Below are 21,295 nucleotides of genomic sequence, written 5' to 3'. Positions count from 1 at the left end.
CAGCATGAGGAGGACAATGTAGTTCCAGCGTTCAATCTGCATAAATTCGTGGGTGGAATTCTTCACATCAACGCGTTGTCTCTCTGTGTGCGTTTAACCGCTGCATGAAGAATGGGGAGTCCATTTATTGGAAGGGCACCCGGTTTTCTCTGTACGCCACTACCACATCAGGTTGATTTTGCACCCCCCTACTGTACCCCTGTGGTTTGTGCGCCTTCCCCCCGAATGGCCGAGTTCCTCAGATAGTCCTTAACCAAGACGAACCTGTCATGCTCATCCGTTAGGACATTCCCAGTGGGTTGCGCGAGAATCAACTTGGGGGGGTACTTAGGGACCATGGCAGAGAGGGTGCTATGTATTTTTAGGGGCGTGAGGAAGTCAGCCGAAAGATCCGATGCTTTATACGGACCAAAGGAAAAACGTTTGCACTTCCTAATGGTTAAATTGTATTTAGAAAAGAGAAGGTCCAAATGTGTGTGCGATTTTTCTACGTAGGTAAATTTGATCCATTTGGGGGAGGCACAATTCGGTTTGATTACATGAACAGTGAGTGGTCGAATGTGTAGATCGCCAACGTGGCATCCTCTTTCAATTAACTTTATCTTTTCATTTGTTAGTTCCTCTTTCACTTTTATGATATACGTCGTGATGATGTTGTTATGTGCATCTTTTAAATTCCTTGCGAAGTCCCCATCATTTGTTAGTAGCACCAGTCCTTCGCTCGACGCACTTAGGCTGTTCACTACGATGAGGTGCTCTGGGATGTCATTGGAGAAATTATTTTTCGTTTCAAACGCCTTGTTCTTTTTTCTAATAAAATCGAAGAGGTTTGTATTTACCTTTTGTGGTTCACTCCTCGGGGGTCTCTCCAATTCGTCCCGTTTCTTTCCCACTTCGGGGGGGTTCCCCATAATGTCTCTCCTCCAATTTGGGTGCCTTCCTCTTTCAGCCACTTTTAGAGAGTGACCTTCGTAAATATCGCTTGTTCCCCCCCCACCTATTTGCTTCCTTCCCTCCAAAAGGAATTCCTTTCGCGTCTCTCCAGGTGGCAACTGCGTACTGGAGTAGCTCCCCTTCTGTGGTAACCCCCGAGTCGTTACCAACCCGTGGGGGCGACCCTTGAGAGCCTCCCTCTTCTCCTCATACTCGTAATTCCTCTCCGAGCTGCAAAACACATGCTTGGGTTTGTAGATGCCCCACAGTTTGGTCGTCACGTCCACGAGGATTGGCTTCCCCTCCAACTCGATGGCCGAGTTGATGTCCACGGCGACGTTTTGGCGCACCACTTGGTTGTTCACCTGGGGGGTGCAAAGAAAGGAAAGAAAAGGAAAGCGGTTTGGAAGAGGAGCAAGAAAAGAAAAAAAAAAAACTGTTTGGAAGAGCTCTCTACGGGTTTGCCTCTAATCTGTATGATATGCCCCTTGAGTGGGCGTCCTCTCCCCAGCGAGGCACACTACACACTGCACCGCTTCACAAAATGGGGCGCGAAAAAAAGTAACTCCGTGGTAACCTTCACCTTTCCGTTTTTGATTAACTCCTGCGCCTTGCCCCTGGACGTGACGGCGGACAGGGAGAGAATCTTGGAGAGCCTCAAGAGGGTGCTGCGTCAGTGGGGAGGGAAAACGATGTTCCACGGTGCGAAGCTTCTACGTGGTGCGAAGCTTCTACGTTGTGATCGCTACACCAATTCATAGCTGCGATCCCCCTTTTTTTTTTGGGGGGGAAAACCCCCCAGCCTAAGTCCCTTCGCGTGAAAGTCAACTGCCCATGGGGAAGTTGTGTGCTCCCCCCACAAAAAAAAAGGGGGATCGATCCGTTTCTCCTCCCCCTTTACCTTCTCTTCAGCTGAACAGAGGGAAACATCCTTTCTCACATTGTTCACGCGGCGATGTTGAGGCGGTTTGTCGAGTAAACGTTGACGGTTTGCTTGCGTAAGTGGGAGGTAATTCACTTTAAAGGTGTTTTTTTTTTTTTTTTTCCTTTTTTTACCATTTTGCGGTGACCCTGATGAGGTGTGCTTTCCCCTTTGCGGGGCGCCAAAAAAAAGCGGCGCGACGAGCGACGAAAAAAAGAGCCCCTACATGGGTGGTCTCGTGAGCCGACCAATCCGCACCGCTGCTCGGTTTAATCTGCACCGCCGATCGGGGAAGTGGCATTCTCCTTTTTTGCTTTTCCTCCCGATAAGCTTCGCTCCAAATGGGTGGAGAGGCGTAATAGGTCTTTCAGAGGAAAAAAAAAAAAGCAAAGAAAAAAAAGAAAAAAAAGAAAAAAAAAGAAAAGAAAAACCGTACGCAGAAGTAGTGTCCGCCTAAGCGACGGTACACATGGGCACACCTGTACATACTAGCTAAACGTCAGAGGGGCAAACTACCCGCCTGAGCCCGCACAGGGGTATGCCCCTCTTCAGCGCCGTAACGAGCGCGGCCACGTTATCTGCTCGGGTGGGAGGAGGCAAGTACCTCCGAAGGGGGCACAAACAAAGGTGTGGCGATTCCCCGGAAGAGCGGTCTTTCATCACCTGAGTGTGGTACCCTCTCCCCCCTCAGGATAACCTCCTCTTCTTCGCTTCGCCACTTCACCTGAGTGTGGCCACTTCGCTAGCCCTCCGGCCGCGCGAGATGAGCGAATCCTCGCTGGCCCAGTTACTCCTGTGCAGGACGTCCTCTTCTTCCTCCTTCAGGGAGACGCGGAACTTGTCTTTGTAGAAGCCGAACAGGAGGAAGTAGCATTTTTTGATGAGGCTGATTCGCTCCCGGTAGGGCATTCTGCGTCCATCACGTTGGTCACCTGCTGCATTTCCTTCACGCCGCTCTCCTGATGCGTTTCCTTTTTTCTTTTTTTTTTGGGGGGCGACGGGCGGCGCGAGCCCCTTGCAGCTGCTCTCCCTCGTCAGGAAGGAGCAAACGTAAATGTTGAAAAGGTTCTGTGCGTACTGCGTGCAGAGGGAGTCCCACAGCTTCTCCCCCTGAGCATGTGGCACACTTCTGGCCATCCAGCTCCTCCCAGCTGCGGGTTGCAGCTGCTCCGCGGGGGGTTTGCCCTCATGGTCGCCTCCTCTGCCCACACTCTGCAGCTTCCCCCGTTTGTACTCCTCGTAGGTGTATAAATCTGAATTGTCGTTGAAGAAGAAGAGCGTTTCGTTGAACAGGTGGTCTGCGTTAGCGGCTCCCACTTGGTTGGCACCCCCTACGCTGTTTGCTTCACCGTCTTCCACTTCTCCCCCCGCTTCTACTCTGCAACTGGAGAGGAAGCCCCTCCTGCGCAGGCCCATGCCGAACACGTCCTCCTGCATGCGGCGCCCAAATAGGGCCTCCAGGCTGGGCCCACTAGAAGCCAAATACGCGTTAATAACATTCTGAAAGTGAACGAAGGAAGAGAGAGTAACCTCCCTCCGTTTGATGTAAAGCGGTCTCCGGTCGAACGCGAAGGAGTTGATCGATTCACATAAATAAATTTGAATTCTTTTCCTTTTTCCTTTTCCTTTCCCATGCATCCTGTTGCGCTTATTAAAAATGCAGCCCTCCTCACAGAGGCTACTCTCCTTCCGACTGGCAATGTTAGCAATTTTCTCTACGACCATATTAATGTTCATATTATTAATGACCTCACTTCCGTTGCAGAGGTGGGCGAAGTACTGCTGATCTTCATTAATTTTGCTTTTCCTCTCTCTGCTGGACGTCTCCTCTGTGCTGTCCTTCTTCGGGTGTCTGCTCCTCCACCCCTTGTATTCATTTGGGTGATTAATGTTTACGATTTTGCACACGCGCAGGTGCGGCATGTGGCTTGCTCGGCTGCGCGCCCCCTCCGCCGCTTCACTCTCCCCGCCGCTGTTAGCGGTGCTGTTGGCGGTGCTGTTAGCGGTGCTATCGGTGCTGTCAGCGCTTCTGTCAGCGGTGCTGTCAATGCTTCTGTTGGTGGCGCCCCCCCCGCAGGCCCAGAAAAACACGACGGACAAGTTGCACCCCTTGTTGTAGCTCACGTAGCTCATCAGCTTCTCCAAATTCTTCTTCACCTTCAGGTTGAGCAGCGGCTTGAAGAAGGGAACAAACCCGTCCACGAAAACGTCATAAATAATTAAATTCTTTATGAAGCTGTTTTCTCTCAAAGAGTAGTAGCAGAAGAACTCGTGCACGGAGCTTTTGGTGCAAATGGTCACGACGTTCTTCTTATTATTATAATACATGTCGGTGCTGCCGGGGAGCTTTAAGTGGCTGCAGAGGTAACTCAAGTTCTGCACCTTCCTGTTTAGCAGCACCACTATGTAACTGTACGGCACGTAGAGAAGCCCACAGCAGGAGCTGTTTTCGCACGTCGGGGAGTTCCTCCTCATCACTCTACGCACGCACTTATTGAAGAACCTTTTAAGCATTTCTTCTTCGCCGAGGGGGAAGTCACCCGCGTCCTTCGCCCCCTCATTCGAGGTTTTTTTCGCCGCTTCACCCGCGTCCTTCATCTCGCCATTCGATGTCTTTCTCTCCCCGTCAACCGCTTCCTTCTTCGCCTCCTTAACCTCCTTGGCTCCCCTCCCCCCCTGCAGGAGGCACAACTCGAAGAAGGCCTTCGCGTAGAGCTTCATTTCCACCGCGTCCGACGCCACCTCGGCGTACGTCAGCCTCTTGGCATCACTCGGTTGTTCCCCCGCGGGGGGGGCTCCTCCTGTGAGCGGTGTTTCTCCCTTATGAGATGGTTCCCCCTTGTGCGGTGTTTCTCCCTTTTGGGGTGCTTCCCCCCTATGAGATGCCTCCCCTCTGCTGGGTTCCCCCCCCTCCTCACCTTCGAACGTGCAGTTGAACAGGCAAGGGTACTTCCGGCACAGGCTCCGATAGTACTTCTCCTTGAGAGTCTTATTGGCGCACTTACACATCGGAGGGTTGTAAAACAAATAAACGTTTTTTTCATTCTGCCTGTACAGGTCATATATATATTTAAATTGTTTTTCGAAGCAGAGTCCGTCTGGGGAGAGGTTGGAGATGTCGCTGGCGTCTGAGCACTGGGGGGGGGAAGGAGACGGGTGCCCCGGTTCGTCGGTTAAGCGGTCATCCGCTGTGTCTTCTACGTGACCACACCGCTCGTCCGATGCGTCGCCTACGCCGCTACTCCGTTCGTCGGTAAGGCGACCACCCCGATCGACACACCCGTGGCAGTCGCAGGAGCATCTCTTCGGGGGGGAGACGCTCTTAGACGATTTGGAATCACCTCCCTTGTGTCTCCACTCCGACGCGTTCTTCTTCCCCTGGGTGCGGGCGTTCTTCCCCCTTTGGTCGCTCCTCAGGGGGATGTCCTCGTCCTCATCTTTGGCATGTGCGCCGCTTCGCCTGTTACCACTTCGCCCATCACCACTTCGCCTATCGCTACCCGGTCCGCTCAAATCGGACGCCTCTCGACACTTCACTTTAGTGGCGTTCCCATTACTTGGCGCTGCTCCACTACGGCGAGCACCCCCCTGACGGGGCTGCCCCTCCTTCCTCTTCCTCCTGGCATCTCTCCCATGACTCACCCTCAACACCTTCTTCTTCTTAAACAACTTATTCATAAAATTTTGGTACCCAATGAATAGCTCATATTTCTCATTCAGGTAGTAACGCAGTTGCTCCTTAACGTTTTCTCCTTTTTTTTTTTTTTCCTTTCCCTTGTCGTGTCGGTAGTACCTCTCTTCGTTCAGTAGCTTCTCTATGAGCATTTCCTGTCCTATTGGCAAGCTCGAAAATCCTCGCGGGGTCTGCGGGGGGGAGGCACAAGCAGTTACATAGGCAAGCAGTTACATAGGCAAGAAGCTACACAGGCAAGAAGCTACACAGGCAAGAAGCTACACAGGCAAGAAGCTACACAAGCAAGAAGTTACATACGCACGAAGCTACACGCACACTCGGCTACACCCCACCGCTAACGCGCGGGCTGCTCCCCGGGGTGACCTACTTCGAACTCATCCATGTGCTGCGCGCGTACTGAGGGAGGGACGGCCGAACGGGGAGAAGGGAACAAAATGCATGCACGGGGTTACACAGCTGGGGTGGTCACTCCGGTGCGTTGCTCTGCGTGGGAAGGGGCCTGCGTTGGGGGGATTCCGGCTCATCTTCTTCCAACGTGGGCGAAGCCTGCATGTCGTTCTCTGCAGTTAGGGTTACCACGTGTGTGCACTTTGCCTTCGCACTTTTTTTTTTTTCTTTTTTTTTTTACTTCCTATGTGATGCTTCTACTAAAGGAAATTGCTCCCCTGATTAACACAAATGAAAACTAACAGTCGCACCGCTTCACAAAATAAATAAAATAATTGCACGTAAAAATACCAACGCGATCATGTACATGCGTTTGTGGGTTGCTAACTCGTCTGATGGTGGACCGCTCTGCTAGATTCTACCCTTGCGGGGAGCGGTCGATCTGTTGTGCTGCCCCTCGCTCTACTCCCATGTGTACATTTCCACCGAGCCTCCCTCAAACGGATTTTCAGGAGCGTCTACACGAAGGTTGCCCGTCCTGTAGACTTTATTTTGAAGCGGGGCGAGGCGCAGCCCGAAGGGGGAACAAAAAGGAAGCCTGCAAAGGGGAGCGGCTAGCGGAGACCTCCCCACAGGGACACACAAACCAGTTCGCAGTGCTGCGCGTGCCGAAGCAGTCCTTGCCTGCGCCCCTGCACATGCATTCGCGCGTAGATCCTTCCGCTCTTATTACGCTTATACGTTTATATGTTTATATGTTTATACGCCTATACGCCTATCCGCTCACTCACATCTGCATCCCTTTTTCGCTGCACCCAATCTGAACCCCCACCTGCATGTATGCACAACGCTTGAGAAAGAACCCGTGGGGGGAACTCATCAAATGGGCAGCCCCCTCGGAGGAGAGTATCTAACGCAGGGGCAGGCGCATACAAGTTGCCACGCGTAAAGGAAGGTACTCACCTGTGGGGCGCACTCACCTGTAGGGCGCACTCACCGGTAGAGGGATCTTACCGCTCCAGGCAACCCCTGTCAACGATGTTAGATTCATAATGAAAGGGGAAGCGCTTAAAATGATTGGCGGAGCAAACAGCGCGGGTATGTAGAGGCATGGAAAGGAGAAGAAGCATTTTTTTTTTTTTTTCTTTTTATATATTTTTTTTTAATTCTTCTTCTTCAAACTGTTGCGGGATCGAAGAGGGGGGCGGCGGCGGGTCGAAGTCGCTACCGCGCGGTATGGAAAGCATCGCAGGGGAAAAAAAAAAAAAAGCAGCGCAGCAAAGCAAAAGGATTGTAGTGCAAATTCCAGAGCATATGCCCGAGCAGGCAACGAACCCGCAGAGGAAGCCGCTCCCCCCGCTACGCAGCTGCGTTCCTTCAAAATTATTTTTATCTTCAAATGAGGTAAAACGAAACAGAGACGAGTGGGGCGAAACGATTGAAGCGAAACGATTGGAGCGAAACGATTGGAGCGAAACGATTGGAGACTGCAGTCGGGGTGTAAGCTGTGGGAGGTATAAGCAAGGACGCACTTTTCTTTTTCCCATTCACAACAGTTTGTTGAGGCAGAACCGGGACAAAGCGGAATGGAGGGGGTGCGGCTCTTGGTATACTGCTGCGGGTGAGGATGCACAAGCGAACGGGGGGAGGAGGAGGGCAAACGTATCTGTATGTGTATACGTATCCCCCCACCCTCCTCCGAGTGCGCGCTCTTAAGAATGTAGGCCTACTGCGAGAATCAGTCTTAACTCAGGGAGACACCCGAACCGCAGCAGCAGCGGCAGCGGCGGCCCTCTTCAAAATGTCAAGTGAGCTTCAAAAATGTCAAGAGCGCTTCTGTCATGTGGTGCAGGCCCCCCAGTGGAAGTAAAATGGTGAGTAATAAATTAGGGGCAGTAAATTTGGGGTAATAAATTAGGGCACTAAATTGGGCAATAAACTGGGGAATAAACTGGGGCAGGTGTGGACGCGGGCGAGGCGGCACAACGCGCCCCACCAAACAGGCAGATGCGTAGAGTGACAGAAAGGGTGACAATGCAGGGAGGCAAAAGAAAGGAAAGAAAAGGAAAGAATCAGATGGGGACACACACATGACAGACGAAGGTGCGCCATCGAACCAAAAAAAATGAAAAAAAGAAAAAAAAAAAAAAATACATAACGAGGCGCTACACCGATGCATAGGCGTAGGGCAAAAAAGCGAAACTTGTTTCATCGGGGGAAGCCATGAAACAACGTTGACAGGGCAGGTGTTTGGGGGGGTAATAAGTGACAGAAAAAAAGGGAAAAAAAAAGAAAATGCAAAAAAAAAGGGGAAAGGAGTACCACGAGTGATACGTTAAGAGACACGCTTGGGGAAGCAATACCTCGGAGAAGCCGCTGCACTCTACCTGCACGTGTAGGCGTCCGGGCCGTTGTGCGCGAAGTTCTTCATGCCGTACATGTTCCTCTTTTGCACGGTGTAGCTGCTGGCGGGTTCTGCCCTCTCCTGCTCCTCGTGGTACTCCTTCTTCGCGTTGTACGTGGCGGAGTCCCTTCGCTTCTCTTGCTCGTTCATGCACATGGAGAGGCTTCTGTTTCGCCTGTCCAGCTCGTTCGGCTTGTCCTTGCTTCTGCGCGGGGGGTGGGCGGTTGGGTTGGAAGGAGTGGGTTAAAACGTTCACACATAGGTTCGTACACATGTGCTTGCACACGCCCGTAAAGACGCCGTACATACACCGCACATGCGCGCTTGCACACGCCCGTTCGTACACCGCACCTACGTGCTTACATACACCACACCTACCGGTCGAAGCCGCGCGCAGGCGCGTAGGCGTAGTCGTTGTTGTGGCGCAGCCGGTCGTAGATGCCCTTCTCCTTCTCCACGAGCATCTTGCGCTTCTCCAGGAGGTACTCCCGGTCCTTCTCCAGGTGCTGGTAGCTCCTATCAACTTCGCCTCCCTTCTTACTGAGCGTGCCTTCATCGCAGGTGTTATTGTACAGGCTAGCCTTCTTCGCGTTGATGGCATTCATGTGAGGCAGCGCGCTGACGCTCCTCCTGGCGTTGTCGTTGAAGTACACGTTGGACACCCTGTTGCTCTTGCAGGTCCCGCCGTCCCGCTCGTCACCGCCTCTTCCCCCGTCAATGCTTCTCCCCCCGTCAATGCTTCTCCCCCCGTCAATGCTTCTCCCCCCGTCACCGCCTCTCCCACTTCCCGTTCGAGCAGGCCCCCCCCTGCTACCATGATTATACACCCGTTCGTAGTGCGCCTCTGCGGAGCAAACCGAGTTCACCGCCTCCTTGTACATCTCCTTTGCGTTCTTGGCCAACCCGCCGCTGTACCTGCTATGGTCCCGATACTTTGTGCTCTCCACCGAATTGGTGATGTATGGCCCAGTGGCTGCATGGCTGCTGTACCCTCCGTAGGCCTCTCCCCCCAGGTACTTACAATTCACATTCATTGGGGTGTTCCCTTGTGTATGCATCATTTGGCTTGAGGGTACCGTCGTGCTTACGGAGCTGTTCTTCATATAGCCATGCATGTCGCTTCTATCAAATGTGTCTTGGTAGTTCTTTGCTTTTCTACTGTCATATGCGTATGGCTTGTAGGTACTTACATGGTCACTTGAGTCTTTCCCTCGGGAGAAGTTTCCGCCGTGCGTGCCTTGGTTGGGCGGCCGAGCTCTCCCGCTGCGTACGCCATCATGCGCGCTGCTTCGTACGCCGTCATGCGCGCCGCTTCGTATACTGTCATGCACCCCGCTTCGTAAACTCTCGTGCACCCCGCTTCGCATACTGTCGTGCACACCACTACGTACACTATCATGCACACCACTACGCACACTCTCATGCACGCCGCTCCTCGCACTGCTGTGTATGCCGCTGCGCACACCGCTGTGACTCCTGCCGTCGCTGGTACCCACGCCGGCACCCACGCCGGCACCCACGCCGGGTCCGTCGCCCGGTCCGCCTCCTCCGCTGGGCCCATTCTCCATGCCTTTGAGGAAGTACGAGCTGCGCCGCGCCTTCTCCAACCGGTCTCGCTCGAGGCGGTCCCGTTCGAGGCGGTCCAAGCGATCCCGTTCCAACCGCTCTCTTTCCAACCGCTCTCTTTCCAGCCGCTCCCGTTCCAAGCGCTCTCTTTCGATTCGCTCCATGCGCTCCCGCTCCACGCGCTCCCTTTCCACCCTCTCCCGCTCGAGCCGCTTCTTCTCCAGGATCTTCATCTCCAGGGCCTTCCTTTGCGCGCTCTCCTTTTCGATGCGGGCCCTCTCCGCGTGGCCCTTGTCTACGCGGCCGCCGTAGTGCCCATTAACCGCGTGACAGTGGGTGGCCCCCTCCTGGGGGTACTTCCTCTCATCCTTGCTAGGAACACTCGCAACACTGGCAACACTCGCAACACTCGTAACACTCGTAATGCTCGTAATATTCGTAACGTTGTTGGCGCTCTGCCTGCTGGCGCAGCTGGAGCTTCTCCTCCCCCGCTGCTCCTCATTCCGCTGGTTCATCAGGGTGTTAGGGGAAAGGCCATAATTGGCCGCTTCCGCGTGTTTGGCCTTTTCCATGGCGGCTAGCTGCAGGGTGGGGTGTTCCTTGGACGGGTTTCTCCGCGCGACGGCGCCGGGGGCGGCACCTACGCCTGCTCCCACACCCGCCGCTCCCACCGGGGGGCCCACGTTCTTTATGATCTGATAGCCCAGGCACTGCAGCGCGCTGGGCCGCTCCTTCGCAGACAAGCTGAGCAAATTTTTGATCAAAATGTTGAGCTCCTTGGACTTCCCCTTGATGGGCAATTCTGGGCCCCTCTTCAACTCGGAAATGAGTTGCGAAAAGTTATTGGCCTTATGAAAGGGAGTTTTTCCCGAGCAAAGCTCATAGATGATGCAACCCAGGGCCCACATGTCACTCTTGTCATCATAGCTCTTCGTTTCATGTAGGAGCAATTCTGGAGACCAATAGTAGGGGGTACCTACACATGAGTGAGCCATACTTTCTATGCCAATATTTTTACTAAGCCCAAAATCGCCTATCTTGGCAATTGGCCTTCCATTTAGATTGTTCGCTTGAGCTGTTATCTTTCCAATGTGCCTAATCCCAGTTGATAGAAAAATATTTTGTGGCTTCAAATCTCTATGCAACACTCTCTCCCCATTGGGTCCATCCTTCAAATTGTGGCAATAGGCTAAGGCGTGCAGTAGCTGCCTCGTTATATCTACAATCGCATGCTCTTCTATCTTCCCAAACATTTTATAACACTTCTGTATGTTTCGAGACAAATCCCCTGCGTCGCAGAACTCCATTAGGATGTATAATTTTTGATTGGCTTTATTTAGGAAGCGGTCTATGTACCGGACAATGTTCTTATGCTTTAGCTCCCTCATCACATTCACTTCAATTACTAGTTGAGACTTCTCCCTCTCTTTCAACCCCCTATAGGATATGGCCTTCCAGCAGAAGAACTCCTGCGTCCTTTTGTGTTTTACTAGGAACACCTCTCCAAACCTTCCATTCCCAATCTTTTTTATCACTTCGTACTCGTTTAGGCGGCTCTCTCCATCGTCGTACTTGCCAGGCATGGTTACCGACCCTCCTATTCGACGTGTGTATGTGAAGGGGAACCCAGGGAGTCTTCCTCTGCATGGGCAGTTATGCGGACGCGCTTCTCCGCGGCGATGAAAAAAGGGAGGGATCTCTTGGGTGTTCAAAAGACAAGGTTGTTTTCGTTGGCGCGCGGGAAAGCTCACCAAACCGGCACTTATCTACTTCGTCGGTGGAGAACCCCCCAAGGAGCGTGCACCTCAATAGGTTCTGTAAGTAATTACGTGAATGAGTACACATACGCAACTGGGCAGTGTTGGCAGTGTTGACCGCTTTGACCGCTTTGGCAGGAGCTAGAGCATATGCTGCACCCTTACTGCTATGCTACGCAGCTAAACTAATCGGCTGCGCTTCCCAACCGCTGCGCCTCTCAACCGCTGCTTCCCCTCTCCATGCGCAGGGGCGCGCTAGCCACCGACTCTCCTCGCTTTCTCCCGCCGAGTGGCTGGGCGCGTAACATGGCCACCAGCGCCGTTCGGCGGATAACCAAGTTATGCACGAAAGGACGCGCACAGGGGGGTACCTACGCACAGGGAAGTACATAAACACACTGAAGTACATGCACACACAGTAACAGGTATGTACGCGCACACACAAACAGGTATATACTCACACACACAAATACGTACATGCGCACCCATTTGGGACGCCCCTCCAGTCGTGGGCTAGCTCAACGGACTGGTCTCAAGCGGTTGCTGCCACTCCAGTTGGTGTTCCCTCGTGTCATTTTATTTTCACGCCTCCTTGTGCGGCCTCGCGCGTGCACTCGCCCAAATGGTGTGCTCCCTCTCGTGCTGGAAAAAGAATCGATCGGACGAAGTGAACCGATGTGATGTGAAGCGATTTGACGTGATGCGACGCGACGCCAACTGGGCTGCCGCACTGCACACGAAGAACACAGTTGCGCCACGCGCGGCGGCGAGCGGTGGCAACGCACGACTCGATGCGCTAGCTACGATGTGATGGAGGGGGTTCCCTTGCCTTAAGCGACTTGCGAAACGCTTCGTTCGTCACAAGCCGAGTCTGCGACTGGTGGGGCCAAGACGATATGCTGCCACTTCTTCGCAAAATGAAGAATGCGAGCGCAAGGGGGAGATGCATAAAATTCTGGGGGCGTTCCAAATGGCCTTTGCTTATTTTCCGCGCCGCATCTCGCGCATGTAAGAGTGTATGCATGCATGCGTGTAAGCACGCGCACGCTCATGCAGGTGTACGTTAACGGATGTATGCACTGGTGTAAGCGCTGATGTACGTGCTGGTGTAAGCGCCGATGTGCGCGCTGATGTACCCGCTGATGTATGCGCCGATGCACGCGTGGTACATGCGCCCTCTTTTACACGGAACATATCTCTAGGCACTCGGGCCAATTCAAAATGTGCAAGCGTAAAAGTAAAAGCGAAAGTAAAGTAAACGTAAAAGCATATGGTGTAGCCAAAAAAAAAGAAAAAAAAACAAACGTTGTCATCTATGCTCACTCTCTTCGAAAAGATACCGTCACGAGCGAGCGGTGGAGAAAACTGAAGCCAAAAAAGGGGGAACGTAACTCCGGAAGGCAGTGTCCTACGCGGTTTCTCTCCCTTTTGGCAATTTTGACAGATGAGCCGGACGCGTCAACCATGCGCAGTGCGCGAGGCAAGCGAAGTAGGCAAAGTAAGCTAATTACGCTGAATGCGCTTAATTCACTCCCTTGTTTTTTCCCGCGTATCTTCCGAGGGAACTCATTCAAGTGCGTCCCTTCTGCGGTAAGCGGACTTTGCACTGCGTTGCGTTGCGTTGCTTTATTACATTTTGCTTTATTTTGCTTTGCTTTGCATTGCATTGCTTTGCTTTTTTTTTTTTTTTTTTTTATGTCTAATTTTTTGCACATATGTGTGCAGAAAAAAAAAAAAAAAAAAAGAGAACGAAAAAGAGGGGAAAAAGCATGAACAGCAAGGTAAAAAACATGAGCAGCAAGGTAAAAAAATGAGCAGCAAGGTAAAAAGCCAAAAAGGGAGTTAAAAATGAGAGCTGCTCGGAAAAATTATTAACCGTTCAGGCGAAAAGTCGAACAAAATGGTGTATCGGAAAAAAAAAAAAAAAAAAAAAAAAAGCTGTTTGAAAGGGGCCAGCTAAAAAGTGTAATAACGTTGCCACTGCTTCACGGGGGGGTACAAACTGGGGTCCACTTTGCTGTCCCACTTTGCGCTCCGAAAGCAAGTAGTGGGCATCCCACTGTGCGAACCGCGCGCGCGCCCTGCCCCCGTTTTTCCGCTAACCTACACACACTTGTAGTTTGACCAAGAGAGCAACTCCTTCCTCTTCCTCTTAAAAATCTGTTTGTCATGTAGGAGCTGCACGAACTCCCGCAGCCTCTGCAGGTGTCCCACATAAACATCGTTGCTGCAGTACGTGTGGTTAAATACGTTCACGTCGCAAAGCGGCCCTGCTTGGATTGACTCGATGGAAGCAATATGGGGCGAAAGGAAAGATAGCAGGGACATGATAATCACGTTCATTTTTTTTTTCTGTTCATTTCGGAGCTTGTCAGTGCTGTTGCAGAGCTTCGAAATGAGTGGCAACACGAAGTGGTTGTCTACAAATCTTAGCAAGTGCAATTGGAGCAGTGTGTTTAGTGCTTCCTCTGGGGAGCAGTTTTTTATGTCGCCTTCGATTTCGTTCAGTAGGTTTACGTACGCATTGTTGAAGACGTCCCCTCTTTTGGCGAGCTCCACGATTGTGTTTTTCGCCCGTTCGTCGCATCTCTTTTGGGGGTGATGTGGCTCGGCCCGCTCCCCCTCCAGATCGCCGCTCCCATCACCACTCCCATGGCCGCTCCCATCACCACCCCCCTCGCCGCTAAAATGCAGCCGCTCGCTGTAGTCCATGTGGTCCACGTTGCTGCCGCTCACATACGAGTGAATCTCATACACGTGGCGCAAAAAGGGGAACTGAAAAAAATGCAGCGAATAAATGGCCTTGAAAAACACCACCTTGTAGTGCACCCCCAAGCTGTAAATCTCATCAAGGAAAACATATTTCCGCATGGCCTTCAAAATGTTATTTTTATACGTTTCGTAGTTTTCCACGCCGCTCCTCTGTGTGTCTACGTTTCGATAGAAAACGTGATTGCGCATTTCGACTTGCCTGTAATGGCTCATAAACATATCCACGAGGGTGAATTTTATTTTTTCGCAACTCCTGAGGGTTGCCTTTTCATCTGTGCAGAAGGGAGTGTGTGCTTCCGTCGTACCATCCCCGTTTTTTTTTCCCCCCGTGGGGGAAAGACTCCCCTCCAGAGCGCCTCCCCCGTGTAGGAGGAAACTCGGACAAACGGGGAAAAACAATTTTGACAAAACGAAAAAGAAGAGGCATACCAATTTGTTGTTATTTGACTCATCGTCAATGTAAATAAAATTTTTACTCGAGTTATCAATCATGTGTAAGTATTTTCCTTTTTTTTTTTTCATTTCCTTTTCAGTTATCGTTTCTGGGGAATACGCCCTTTTTATATCCTTCGCTATGTCAATTTTTTCTGCGAAGGATTCGATCAGGGGGAATAAATTTATCCCCACGTTTTTCAAGCCGCATTTCTCTTCTGCCTCCTCTCTGCTTTCACTCTGCAGAAATGCAGTGGCGCCCCAGTTGGACGTGAACTGGGAAAGGACCAGCAACATCTTAACCAGGTGGCTTTTGTTTATGTGCTCCATGTGCGCGTGAATGAATGGTGCGAGGTGGGTGTAGAGGTGGAAGCTCATGTGCGCTTCGTTGCGGTGGTATTCGCGGTACCGTGTGGTGGGGGTTACCACTTTGGGGGTCTCCCGGTTGGCCCCCAAATTGGCCACCCCCATATTGGGGCCGCCCCTCTTTGCTGACCCCCCCAAGAAGCCATACCCCTCAAACACGTAAAACGAGAAGATCAGGTGAACCACGCTGTTCACGTGCACACCCTCCAGGTACCTCCCGGAGCACACACACCGGTTATAAAAATGAAAAAAAAAATTGGAGCATATGTCTAGGTGGTACAAATCGTTAAACATAAGTATATACAAAAATTCTACCATATCGTTGGCCACAAAACTTTCCTTTTTTTTCAAAAGGTCCTTTAATATTTTCTTATACACAATGCGGTCCGTTTTTATTTTTTTCTGCTCGATGCATTTTAGCCGGTACAAATTATGTTTGATGTCATCGTTTAGGAAGCTTAGGTCGTCGTTCAGGGGGCTCCAGTCATCGTGATGGTTCGGCGAGTGCTTGTTCCTGGGGGTCCTCCCCACGGACGTTTGGACCTTTCTGCTCGTGCTGAAAAGGGGGCTTATAGCTGTAGCCACGATCCTTCCTCGTCTTATCATTTGGGGCGTGGCTTCGTGTTTGTGGCTTCGTGTTGGTGCCTTCTACAGGTGCCGCAAGCAAAAGGCCGGCCGCGAAGGCTTCATCGAGCGCGATGGGAGCGGCCCCCTACGTCCTGCAAGTTAGCGCCTTCGCGTGAAGCGGCGTGGGTGCAATATGCGTATCCGCCCCTTTTGGTGTTCCTCTAGCGAAGCTCCAGTTGGGCATCCCTCCGGTGAAAAGAAGCTGTTTTGCGGTCCCCCGTTGTTGTCATTTTGTTTCATTTTTTTAACCCAGCCGCGTTGGTTAAATGCCCAATGTGGGGGCAGCAAATGGAGAAAAAAAAAAAAAAAAAAAAAAAACGTTCATTTCATACGCGCTTGTGAACCCCCAATCGGGGCGGCGGAAAAGGGAAAAAAAAAAAAAAAAAGGAGCGGCCACGTGGGGAAATTTACACCTCGTTAGGGGGAAAAAGGAAAGAACAAAAAAGGAGAGAAAAAACACATACATAGATGCATAATAGATGCATAATAGATGCACAATAGCTGCATAATAGCTGCATAATAGCTGCGTACCTGCGTAGCTTCACACTACACATCCTTTCACGCCTGCCTCCCGCCCATCGGGGCCGCCAAAATGAAGATCGACTTGGAGCTGATCAAACGGAAGAGCGAGCACAACGAGGGGCTGCTGGAGGAGCTGGAGGAAGTGGCCCTGCACCAGCTCCAAATAAAAAAAATTGAATTCCTTAACACCCACTGCAGAAACTTAAAAATACTGCTGCTGCAAAATAATTTAATTGAAAGGATAGAGAACCTGCACCAGCTGAAGAAGCTGGAGTACCTGAACCTCGCCCTGAACAACATCACGCTGGTGGAGAACCTGCACGGCTGCGAGTCGCTACGCAAGGTGGGGGTGTAGCGAACAGGACAGGCACATCACAGAGAGGGAAGACCCACCATATAGCAGCAAAGGGAAGTTACACACACAACCGATTTGCTTCTCCCCCTCAGCTGGACTTGACCCTAAACTTCATCGACGTGTTATCCATCGAAGCATCTGTGAAGAACTTGAAGAGGAATGAAAACCTGAGAGAGCTGTACCTCATGGGCAACCCCTGTGCGAAGTGGCAACACTTAAAGCTGTTCGTCGTTCTACACCTGGAGCAGCTGCAAGTTTTAGATGGCTCCGACATCCTCACGTCAGATAGGATAATGGCTAGACAGAGGAGCGAAACCGTTAGGAACTCTTTACAAGACGAAAGGGAGAAACAGAAGCAAAAGGGGAGTGGGCACAGCGAGCACTACGACAGTATCAATCAGAGAAAGGAAATTTACGAGGAGATAGAGAGGGAAGAAGTACAGAACGCGCAGACGGATGAGCGGAAGGGGAGGCCCCCGAGGGACGTGCCGCCCGTCTACACTGACGAGGGGGACATTCGCCAGTGCAACGAAGGTGTGCGCGCTTACACTGATGTGATGCCACACTGATGCGTTGCCACACTAATGCGCTGCTAAACGACCCACCACTTCGCTGCACCGCTTCGCTACACCCCTTCGCTACACCGCTCCGCCACACCGCTTCTCTACACCGCGCAGGGCACTACAAGTTCCTCTTCGACGAGTACTCCAGCAGCAAGCACACCCTTCTGAAGCTCTTCCTCCCCAAGTACCTCTGCAGCTCCCTTATCCAAGTGGACGTGAATGTGCATTACGTCCGCTGCGTAATCAAAGACAAGCTCTTCCAAGTCAAACTGAGCGATGCCGTTTTAACAGACCTCACCAAAATTTCGAGGAAAAAATACACTGGGGAGTTGCACATCAAAATGACGAAGAAAAGTTATAAGGGGAATAAAATTTTTGAGGGGGACTCTATCAGCGAGGGGGGTGCCCCTCCCCGTTCGTCTTCCACCGCGTCCGCTTCGTCTGCTTCGTCTGCTTCGTCTACTTCCTCCGCTTCCTCCTCCTCGTCCGCTTCTTCCACGGCGTCCTTCTTCAAAAAGGAGTACCCAATCCACGCCAACCGGCGGAGACGCGCAGCCAGTTCTTCCCTGGCCCTGCCCAGCGAAGCCAAAGGCGACTTCCTTCTGCAGGCGAAAGAAACCAAGTACTCCTCCTCCGTGGTGAAGGCCATTCCTTCGCTGGAGAAAATTCCCAAGAGCAGCCTCCCTAACATGGAAATGGCCCCTTATCACAAATGATTTGCCTCCGGCGTAAGCGAGCTTTACCAGCTGGTTCCAGGCGAGGGGTTAGCGAGTCTTCACAACTTCGCAATTTCGCCACTTCGCAACTTCGCAATTTCGCAATTTCGCCACTTCGCAACTTCGCAATTTCGCCACTTCGCAACTTCGCAATTTCGCAATTTCGCCACTTCGCAATCTTCACAGTGTGGTATCTTTTTTTTTTTTTTTCCCCGTTTAGCTACCTGCGTGGTTACCCACCTGGTGGAGGACTTTCCCTGTGCACCCCCCCCCTTGACATAAACATGCGTAAGAGTGTCCCCCCCACACCCTCGCCATGGGGCCCTCCAGGATGACGCTACTCGACCAGCCTAAACTTCACCGCTTCGTGCTTACTGAGCACTCTGTTTTGCCCATCTTGCTGTACCCTGCTTTGCGCCTCTTCAAACGCTTGCAAAATGCGGGGTGCCAATTTTTCCAAGTGAAGAATCTCATCGTAGGTGAAGCTCTCCAGTAGGGTGTGGCACTTCGCCTTTGATACCACCAAACATGGCGTGCAAATGGTGTCGTTCTTCACTACACATTTTGTTTCTTTCATACTTTTCACCGTTGTCATGAAGGAGTTTCTTAATTTTCCGTTGCATACGAACACTAGCTTGTCACTTTCGTCCGTCAGCTTCACGATGCTGCTTCTTTCCTTCGGCGGGTATGCAAATGAAAGTATTTTTTTCCTTCCCCTCCTGTTTTTTATCCACGACCAACCGGCCTTCTTGGAGAATCCGCGAGTATATATGTTGAACATGGTCGCATTTGGTTCGACGTCCTTTTGGAGGGGGGAGTGTGTGTGGAGGGGGACTACATGGTAAGATAGGAAGCTGCAGTTGCGAGAGTAATCGGCGCCCCCTCTACACACGTTCGCCTTTTGTTCTTTACGTTTGTGCCTATTGCGAGCGGGGAAGCTCTATTCCTACTGCGGAATTATCTCACAGTTTTGCGCAAAAAAGGAGAACTCTTTAAAGAAATATCACTCGCGAGAAAGCGCCTTCGCGGGGGCATGCCCAAACGGGAGAAATGTTAAAAAGTGCCTGAACGGGTCAGGCAACTTCCGCGTCGTTAAAAAAAAAAAAAAAAAAAACAGCCAAAACGGGGCAAAAAACCTGCACAATGGGGTGCAAGCGGTGGAAAAAAAAAAAAACTGTTCAGGTAAAGCGGGTGGAAAAAAAAATACCGTACAGGTAAAGCGGTGGGAAAAGAACACCGTTCAGGCGAAGCAATTTCCACAGGGGTAAAAGCGAGCAACACTAAGCGGGTCACTAAGCTCGTCGCTAATCACGTCACTGAACCGCCAGCGGGGAAAACTCATCCTGCAAAGGGGAGAGATACCCTCGTTGGAGAAAGTTCCCCCATTTGTTGTCAACTTCGAGAAGGTGCGTCCCCCCCATGTAGTTCTTCCCCCCATGTAGCTTCTTCACCCCATTGAAGCTTCTTCCCACCATGCAGCTTCTCCCCCCCATGTAGTTCTTCCCCCCATTTTTACAAAAAAAAAGACTCGTTGGGCATGAGGAAGCGCCACTTGCCGAGGGGCAAACCCTTCAGGTGAATGCCACCAATCCTGACCCTGTGCAGGGCCCTAATTTTGATGTTGGAAAGGAGGCACAGCTTCCTAATAATTTTATGAAAACCCTGGTAAAGCGTAAAGGACAGCGTAAAGCAGTCCACGTACTGTATGCGGCATTTATATATCAGCTTACCATCCACCAGGGCATTTTCGCGCAAACGTTTCATATGAACTTCTTCTATCGGGTCGGCCGCTTCGACTATGTATTCCTTTTCCACTAGGTATTTGTACCTGTTTAGCAAATAACTGCAGATGAGGGTATTCTGCGTAAAGACTAGGAGGCCAGTGGAGTTGGCATCCAGCCTTCCACACACATATAACTTATTGACCTTTTCGATGTTCAAATTTCTGTTAATAAAATAACTCATACATTTGTGTTCCTCCTCAATGAATTTATTTTCATTTCTTATTAAATTTCTGGCTAGCAGTTTTTTATTTGTCTTGTGGTCATTCAAAATGGACAGGTAATATTTTGGCTTGTTCAAAATGATGGTTACGTTTTTGTTCCTCAGGAGTTCTCTGCCAGCTTTGGTTAGCTCCACCCTGTCCTTCCCCGGGGAAATTGATACATTTTGGAACACTACCTGACCGTTGACTTGGATGATGCCTCTCCTCAAATTGTTGAAAGCGAATCTGGAGCTGCACAGCCCTTCGTGCCAGCAGTACTCGGTTACCTTCATTTCGAGGCATCCTTCCGCCTTCTCACTTGGGCGGAACAGCTTACTGTTGTCGATGCGTATGTGCTTTAGCTCGTCACTGATGTGTGTAAGCCCATCGGGGGTGTGCGTTAGAGCATCACTCATGTGGTTCTTCTTTTCGCCGCTAATCTGTGGGGCTATCTCATGTGTGAGTTTTTCCCCCGTCTTTTCCTCTTCATAGTTCGCGGCGGCCATATGGATTTCCCCTTCTGCGTCTTCCTCGACCGCACGATTATTGCTGCCCCTTTTGCTTATGAGCCTACTCCACTTTTTGTACTCGCACAGGTATTTTACCTTTACCTGTTCACTCCCCGTGGGGTCACAGTGCCCTCCCGTTGGGGTCCCTCCTTGTGTGCAGCCACCCAGTTCCACTTCATCCCCCTTGTTCCTTTTCCGAGGGGGAGCATGCCGCCCCCCCCGTATGGTGGGCAGTAGTATGGGCGTCTCCTCCTTAAGGTAGTCGTAAAAGGTCTTCTGTTTGGCGTCCACATAGCTTTTGCACGTGTCGTACATGTGTACATTCTGTTCATATTTTTTCCTATCATAACTGTGCGTTATTACTTCTTTGGTTATTTTGTCACTGATCTGTCTGCGTATTTGTCCTCCCCAGCTGTGTAAGCAGCCCTTCAGTTTCTGGCCTCTCCATCGGACACCCCCCGCTACGAGCATATGTGGAGGGGCCGGTCGGCGGGCGCACAGGGAATGCCCAATATGGGAAAACAAGCTGGTTAACTCACGCGGGGGTACCGTTCATCCGGTCGAGCGTTCACTTAAGATTTGTGGCTTCGCTATGGCGCACTTTTGACGTCCTTTTTGGTGTACCTGTTGACTTCTTTTTTTTTTTTTTTTTTTTGGGGGGGGGGGGAAAAACTTATGAACGGGTCAGGTCGGTCTTGTCACGCAAAGCTGCTCCTCTCCCCTGCCGCTTTTTCCGTCCCCATTTTTTTTCCAAAAGGGTTTCCACTTGGGAAGGCAGCTAAGCGA

The 21,295-nt window shown here is 51.3% G+C and overlaps 7 protein-coding genes across 7 annotated transcripts, besides 5 other annotated features; 1 reads left to right on the top strand and 6 right to left on the bottom strand.

The window, feature by feature from the left end:
• Positions 1-188: 188 nt before the first annotated feature.
• On the bottom strand, positions 189-1,863 carry PVX_124055 (hypothetical protein, conserved; the record flags this gene model as incomplete). Its single annotated transcript, XM_001617323.1, has 3 exons — positions 189-1,298; positions 1,511-1,601; positions 1,835-1,863. 3 exons carry the CDS (start codon positions 1,861-1,863, stop codon positions 189-191), a joined length of 1,230 nt encoding a protein of 409 aa, XP_001617373.1.
• A 712-nt stretch (positions 1,864-2,575) lies between these two features.
• PVX_124050 (hypothetical protein, conserved) lies at positions 2,576-5,931 on the bottom strand (the record flags this gene model as incomplete). Its single annotated transcript, XM_001617322.1, has 2 exons — positions 2,576-5,719; positions 5,917-5,931. 2 exons carry the CDS (start codon positions 5,929-5,931, stop codon positions 2,576-2,578), a joined length of 3,159 nt encoding a protein of 1,052 aa, XP_001617372.1.
• Positions 5,013-5,057: a microsatellite.
• Positions 5,932-7,641: 1,710 nt separating the features above from the next.
• Positions 7,642-7,673: a microsatellite.
• Positions 7,674-8,319: 646 nt separating this feature from the next.
• On the bottom strand, positions 8,320-11,489 carry PVX_124045 (NIMA-related protein kinase (Pfnek-1), putative; the record flags this gene model as incomplete). Its single annotated transcript, XM_001617321.1, has 2 exons — positions 8,320-8,545; positions 8,719-11,489. 2 exons carry the CDS (start codon positions 11,487-11,489, stop codon positions 8,320-8,322), a joined length of 2,997 nt encoding a protein of 998 aa, XP_001617371.1.
• Positions 8,526-8,598: a microsatellite.
• Positions 11,490-11,562: 73 nt separating the features above from the next.
• Positions 11,563-11,589: a microsatellite.
• A 654-nt stretch (positions 11,590-12,243) lies between these two features.
• Positions 12,244-12,264: a microsatellite.
• Positions 12,265-13,766: 1,502 nt separating this feature from the next.
• Positions 13,767-16,154, bottom strand: PVX_124040 (hypothetical protein, conserved; the record flags this gene model as incomplete). Its single annotated transcript, XM_001617320.1, has 1 exon — positions 13,767-16,154. Exon 1 carries the CDS (start codon positions 15,837-15,839, stop codon positions 13,767-13,769), a length of 2,073 nt encoding a protein of 690 aa, XP_001617370.1. The 5' UTR covers positions 15,840-16,154.
• Positions 16,155-16,374: 220 nt separating this feature from the next.
• On the top strand, positions 16,375-18,016 carry PVX_124035 (hypothetical protein, conserved; the record flags this gene model as incomplete). Its single annotated transcript, XM_001617319.1, has 3 exons — positions 16,375-16,725; positions 16,830-17,271; positions 17,415-18,016. The coding sequence occupies exons 1-3, from the start codon at positions 16,453-16,455 to the stop codon at positions 18,014-18,016; spliced, it is 1,317 nt and encodes a 438-aa protein (XP_001617369.1). The 5' UTR covers positions 16,375-16,452.
• Positions 18,017-18,260: 244 nt separating this feature from the next.
• On the bottom strand, positions 18,261-19,110 carry PVX_124030 (hypothetical protein, conserved). Its single transcript, XM_001617318.1, has one exon. It carries the CDS (start codon positions 18,795-18,797, stop codon positions 18,354-18,356), a length of 444 nt encoding a protein of 147 aa, XP_001617368.1. The 5' UTR covers positions 18,798-19,110; the 3' UTR covers positions 18,261-18,353.
• A 418-nt stretch (positions 19,111-19,528) lies between these two features.
• On the bottom strand, positions 19,529-20,980 carry PVX_124025 (RNA pseudouridylate synthase, putative; the record flags this gene model as incomplete). The annotated part of the gene is made up of 1 exon (XM_001617317.1): positions 19,529-20,980. The coding sequence occupies one exon, from the start codon at positions 20,978-20,980 to the stop codon at positions 19,529-19,531; it is 1,452 nt and encodes a 483-aa protein (XP_001617367.1).
• Between the last annotated feature and the right edge of the window lie 315 nt (positions 20,981-21,295).

The sequence above is a fragment of the Plasmodium vivax genome, chromosome 14 (genome assembly GCF_000002415.2).
Source record: "Plasmodium vivax chromosome 14, whole genome shotgun sequence".
Lineage (NCBI taxonomy): Eukaryota > Apicomplexa > Aconoidasida > Haemosporida > Plasmodiidae > Plasmodium > Plasmodium vivax.
The sequence above is the reverse complement of the archived record's forward strand: the minus strand, read 5'-3'. Positions and strand labels throughout refer to the sequence as shown.

Bases quoted from the DNA above. Each gene is read 5' to 3' on its own strand.
- PVX_124030 (XM_001617318.1), bottom strand. From the start codon at position 18,797: ATGTTCAACATATATACTCGCGGATTCTCCAAGAAGGCCGGTTGGTCG.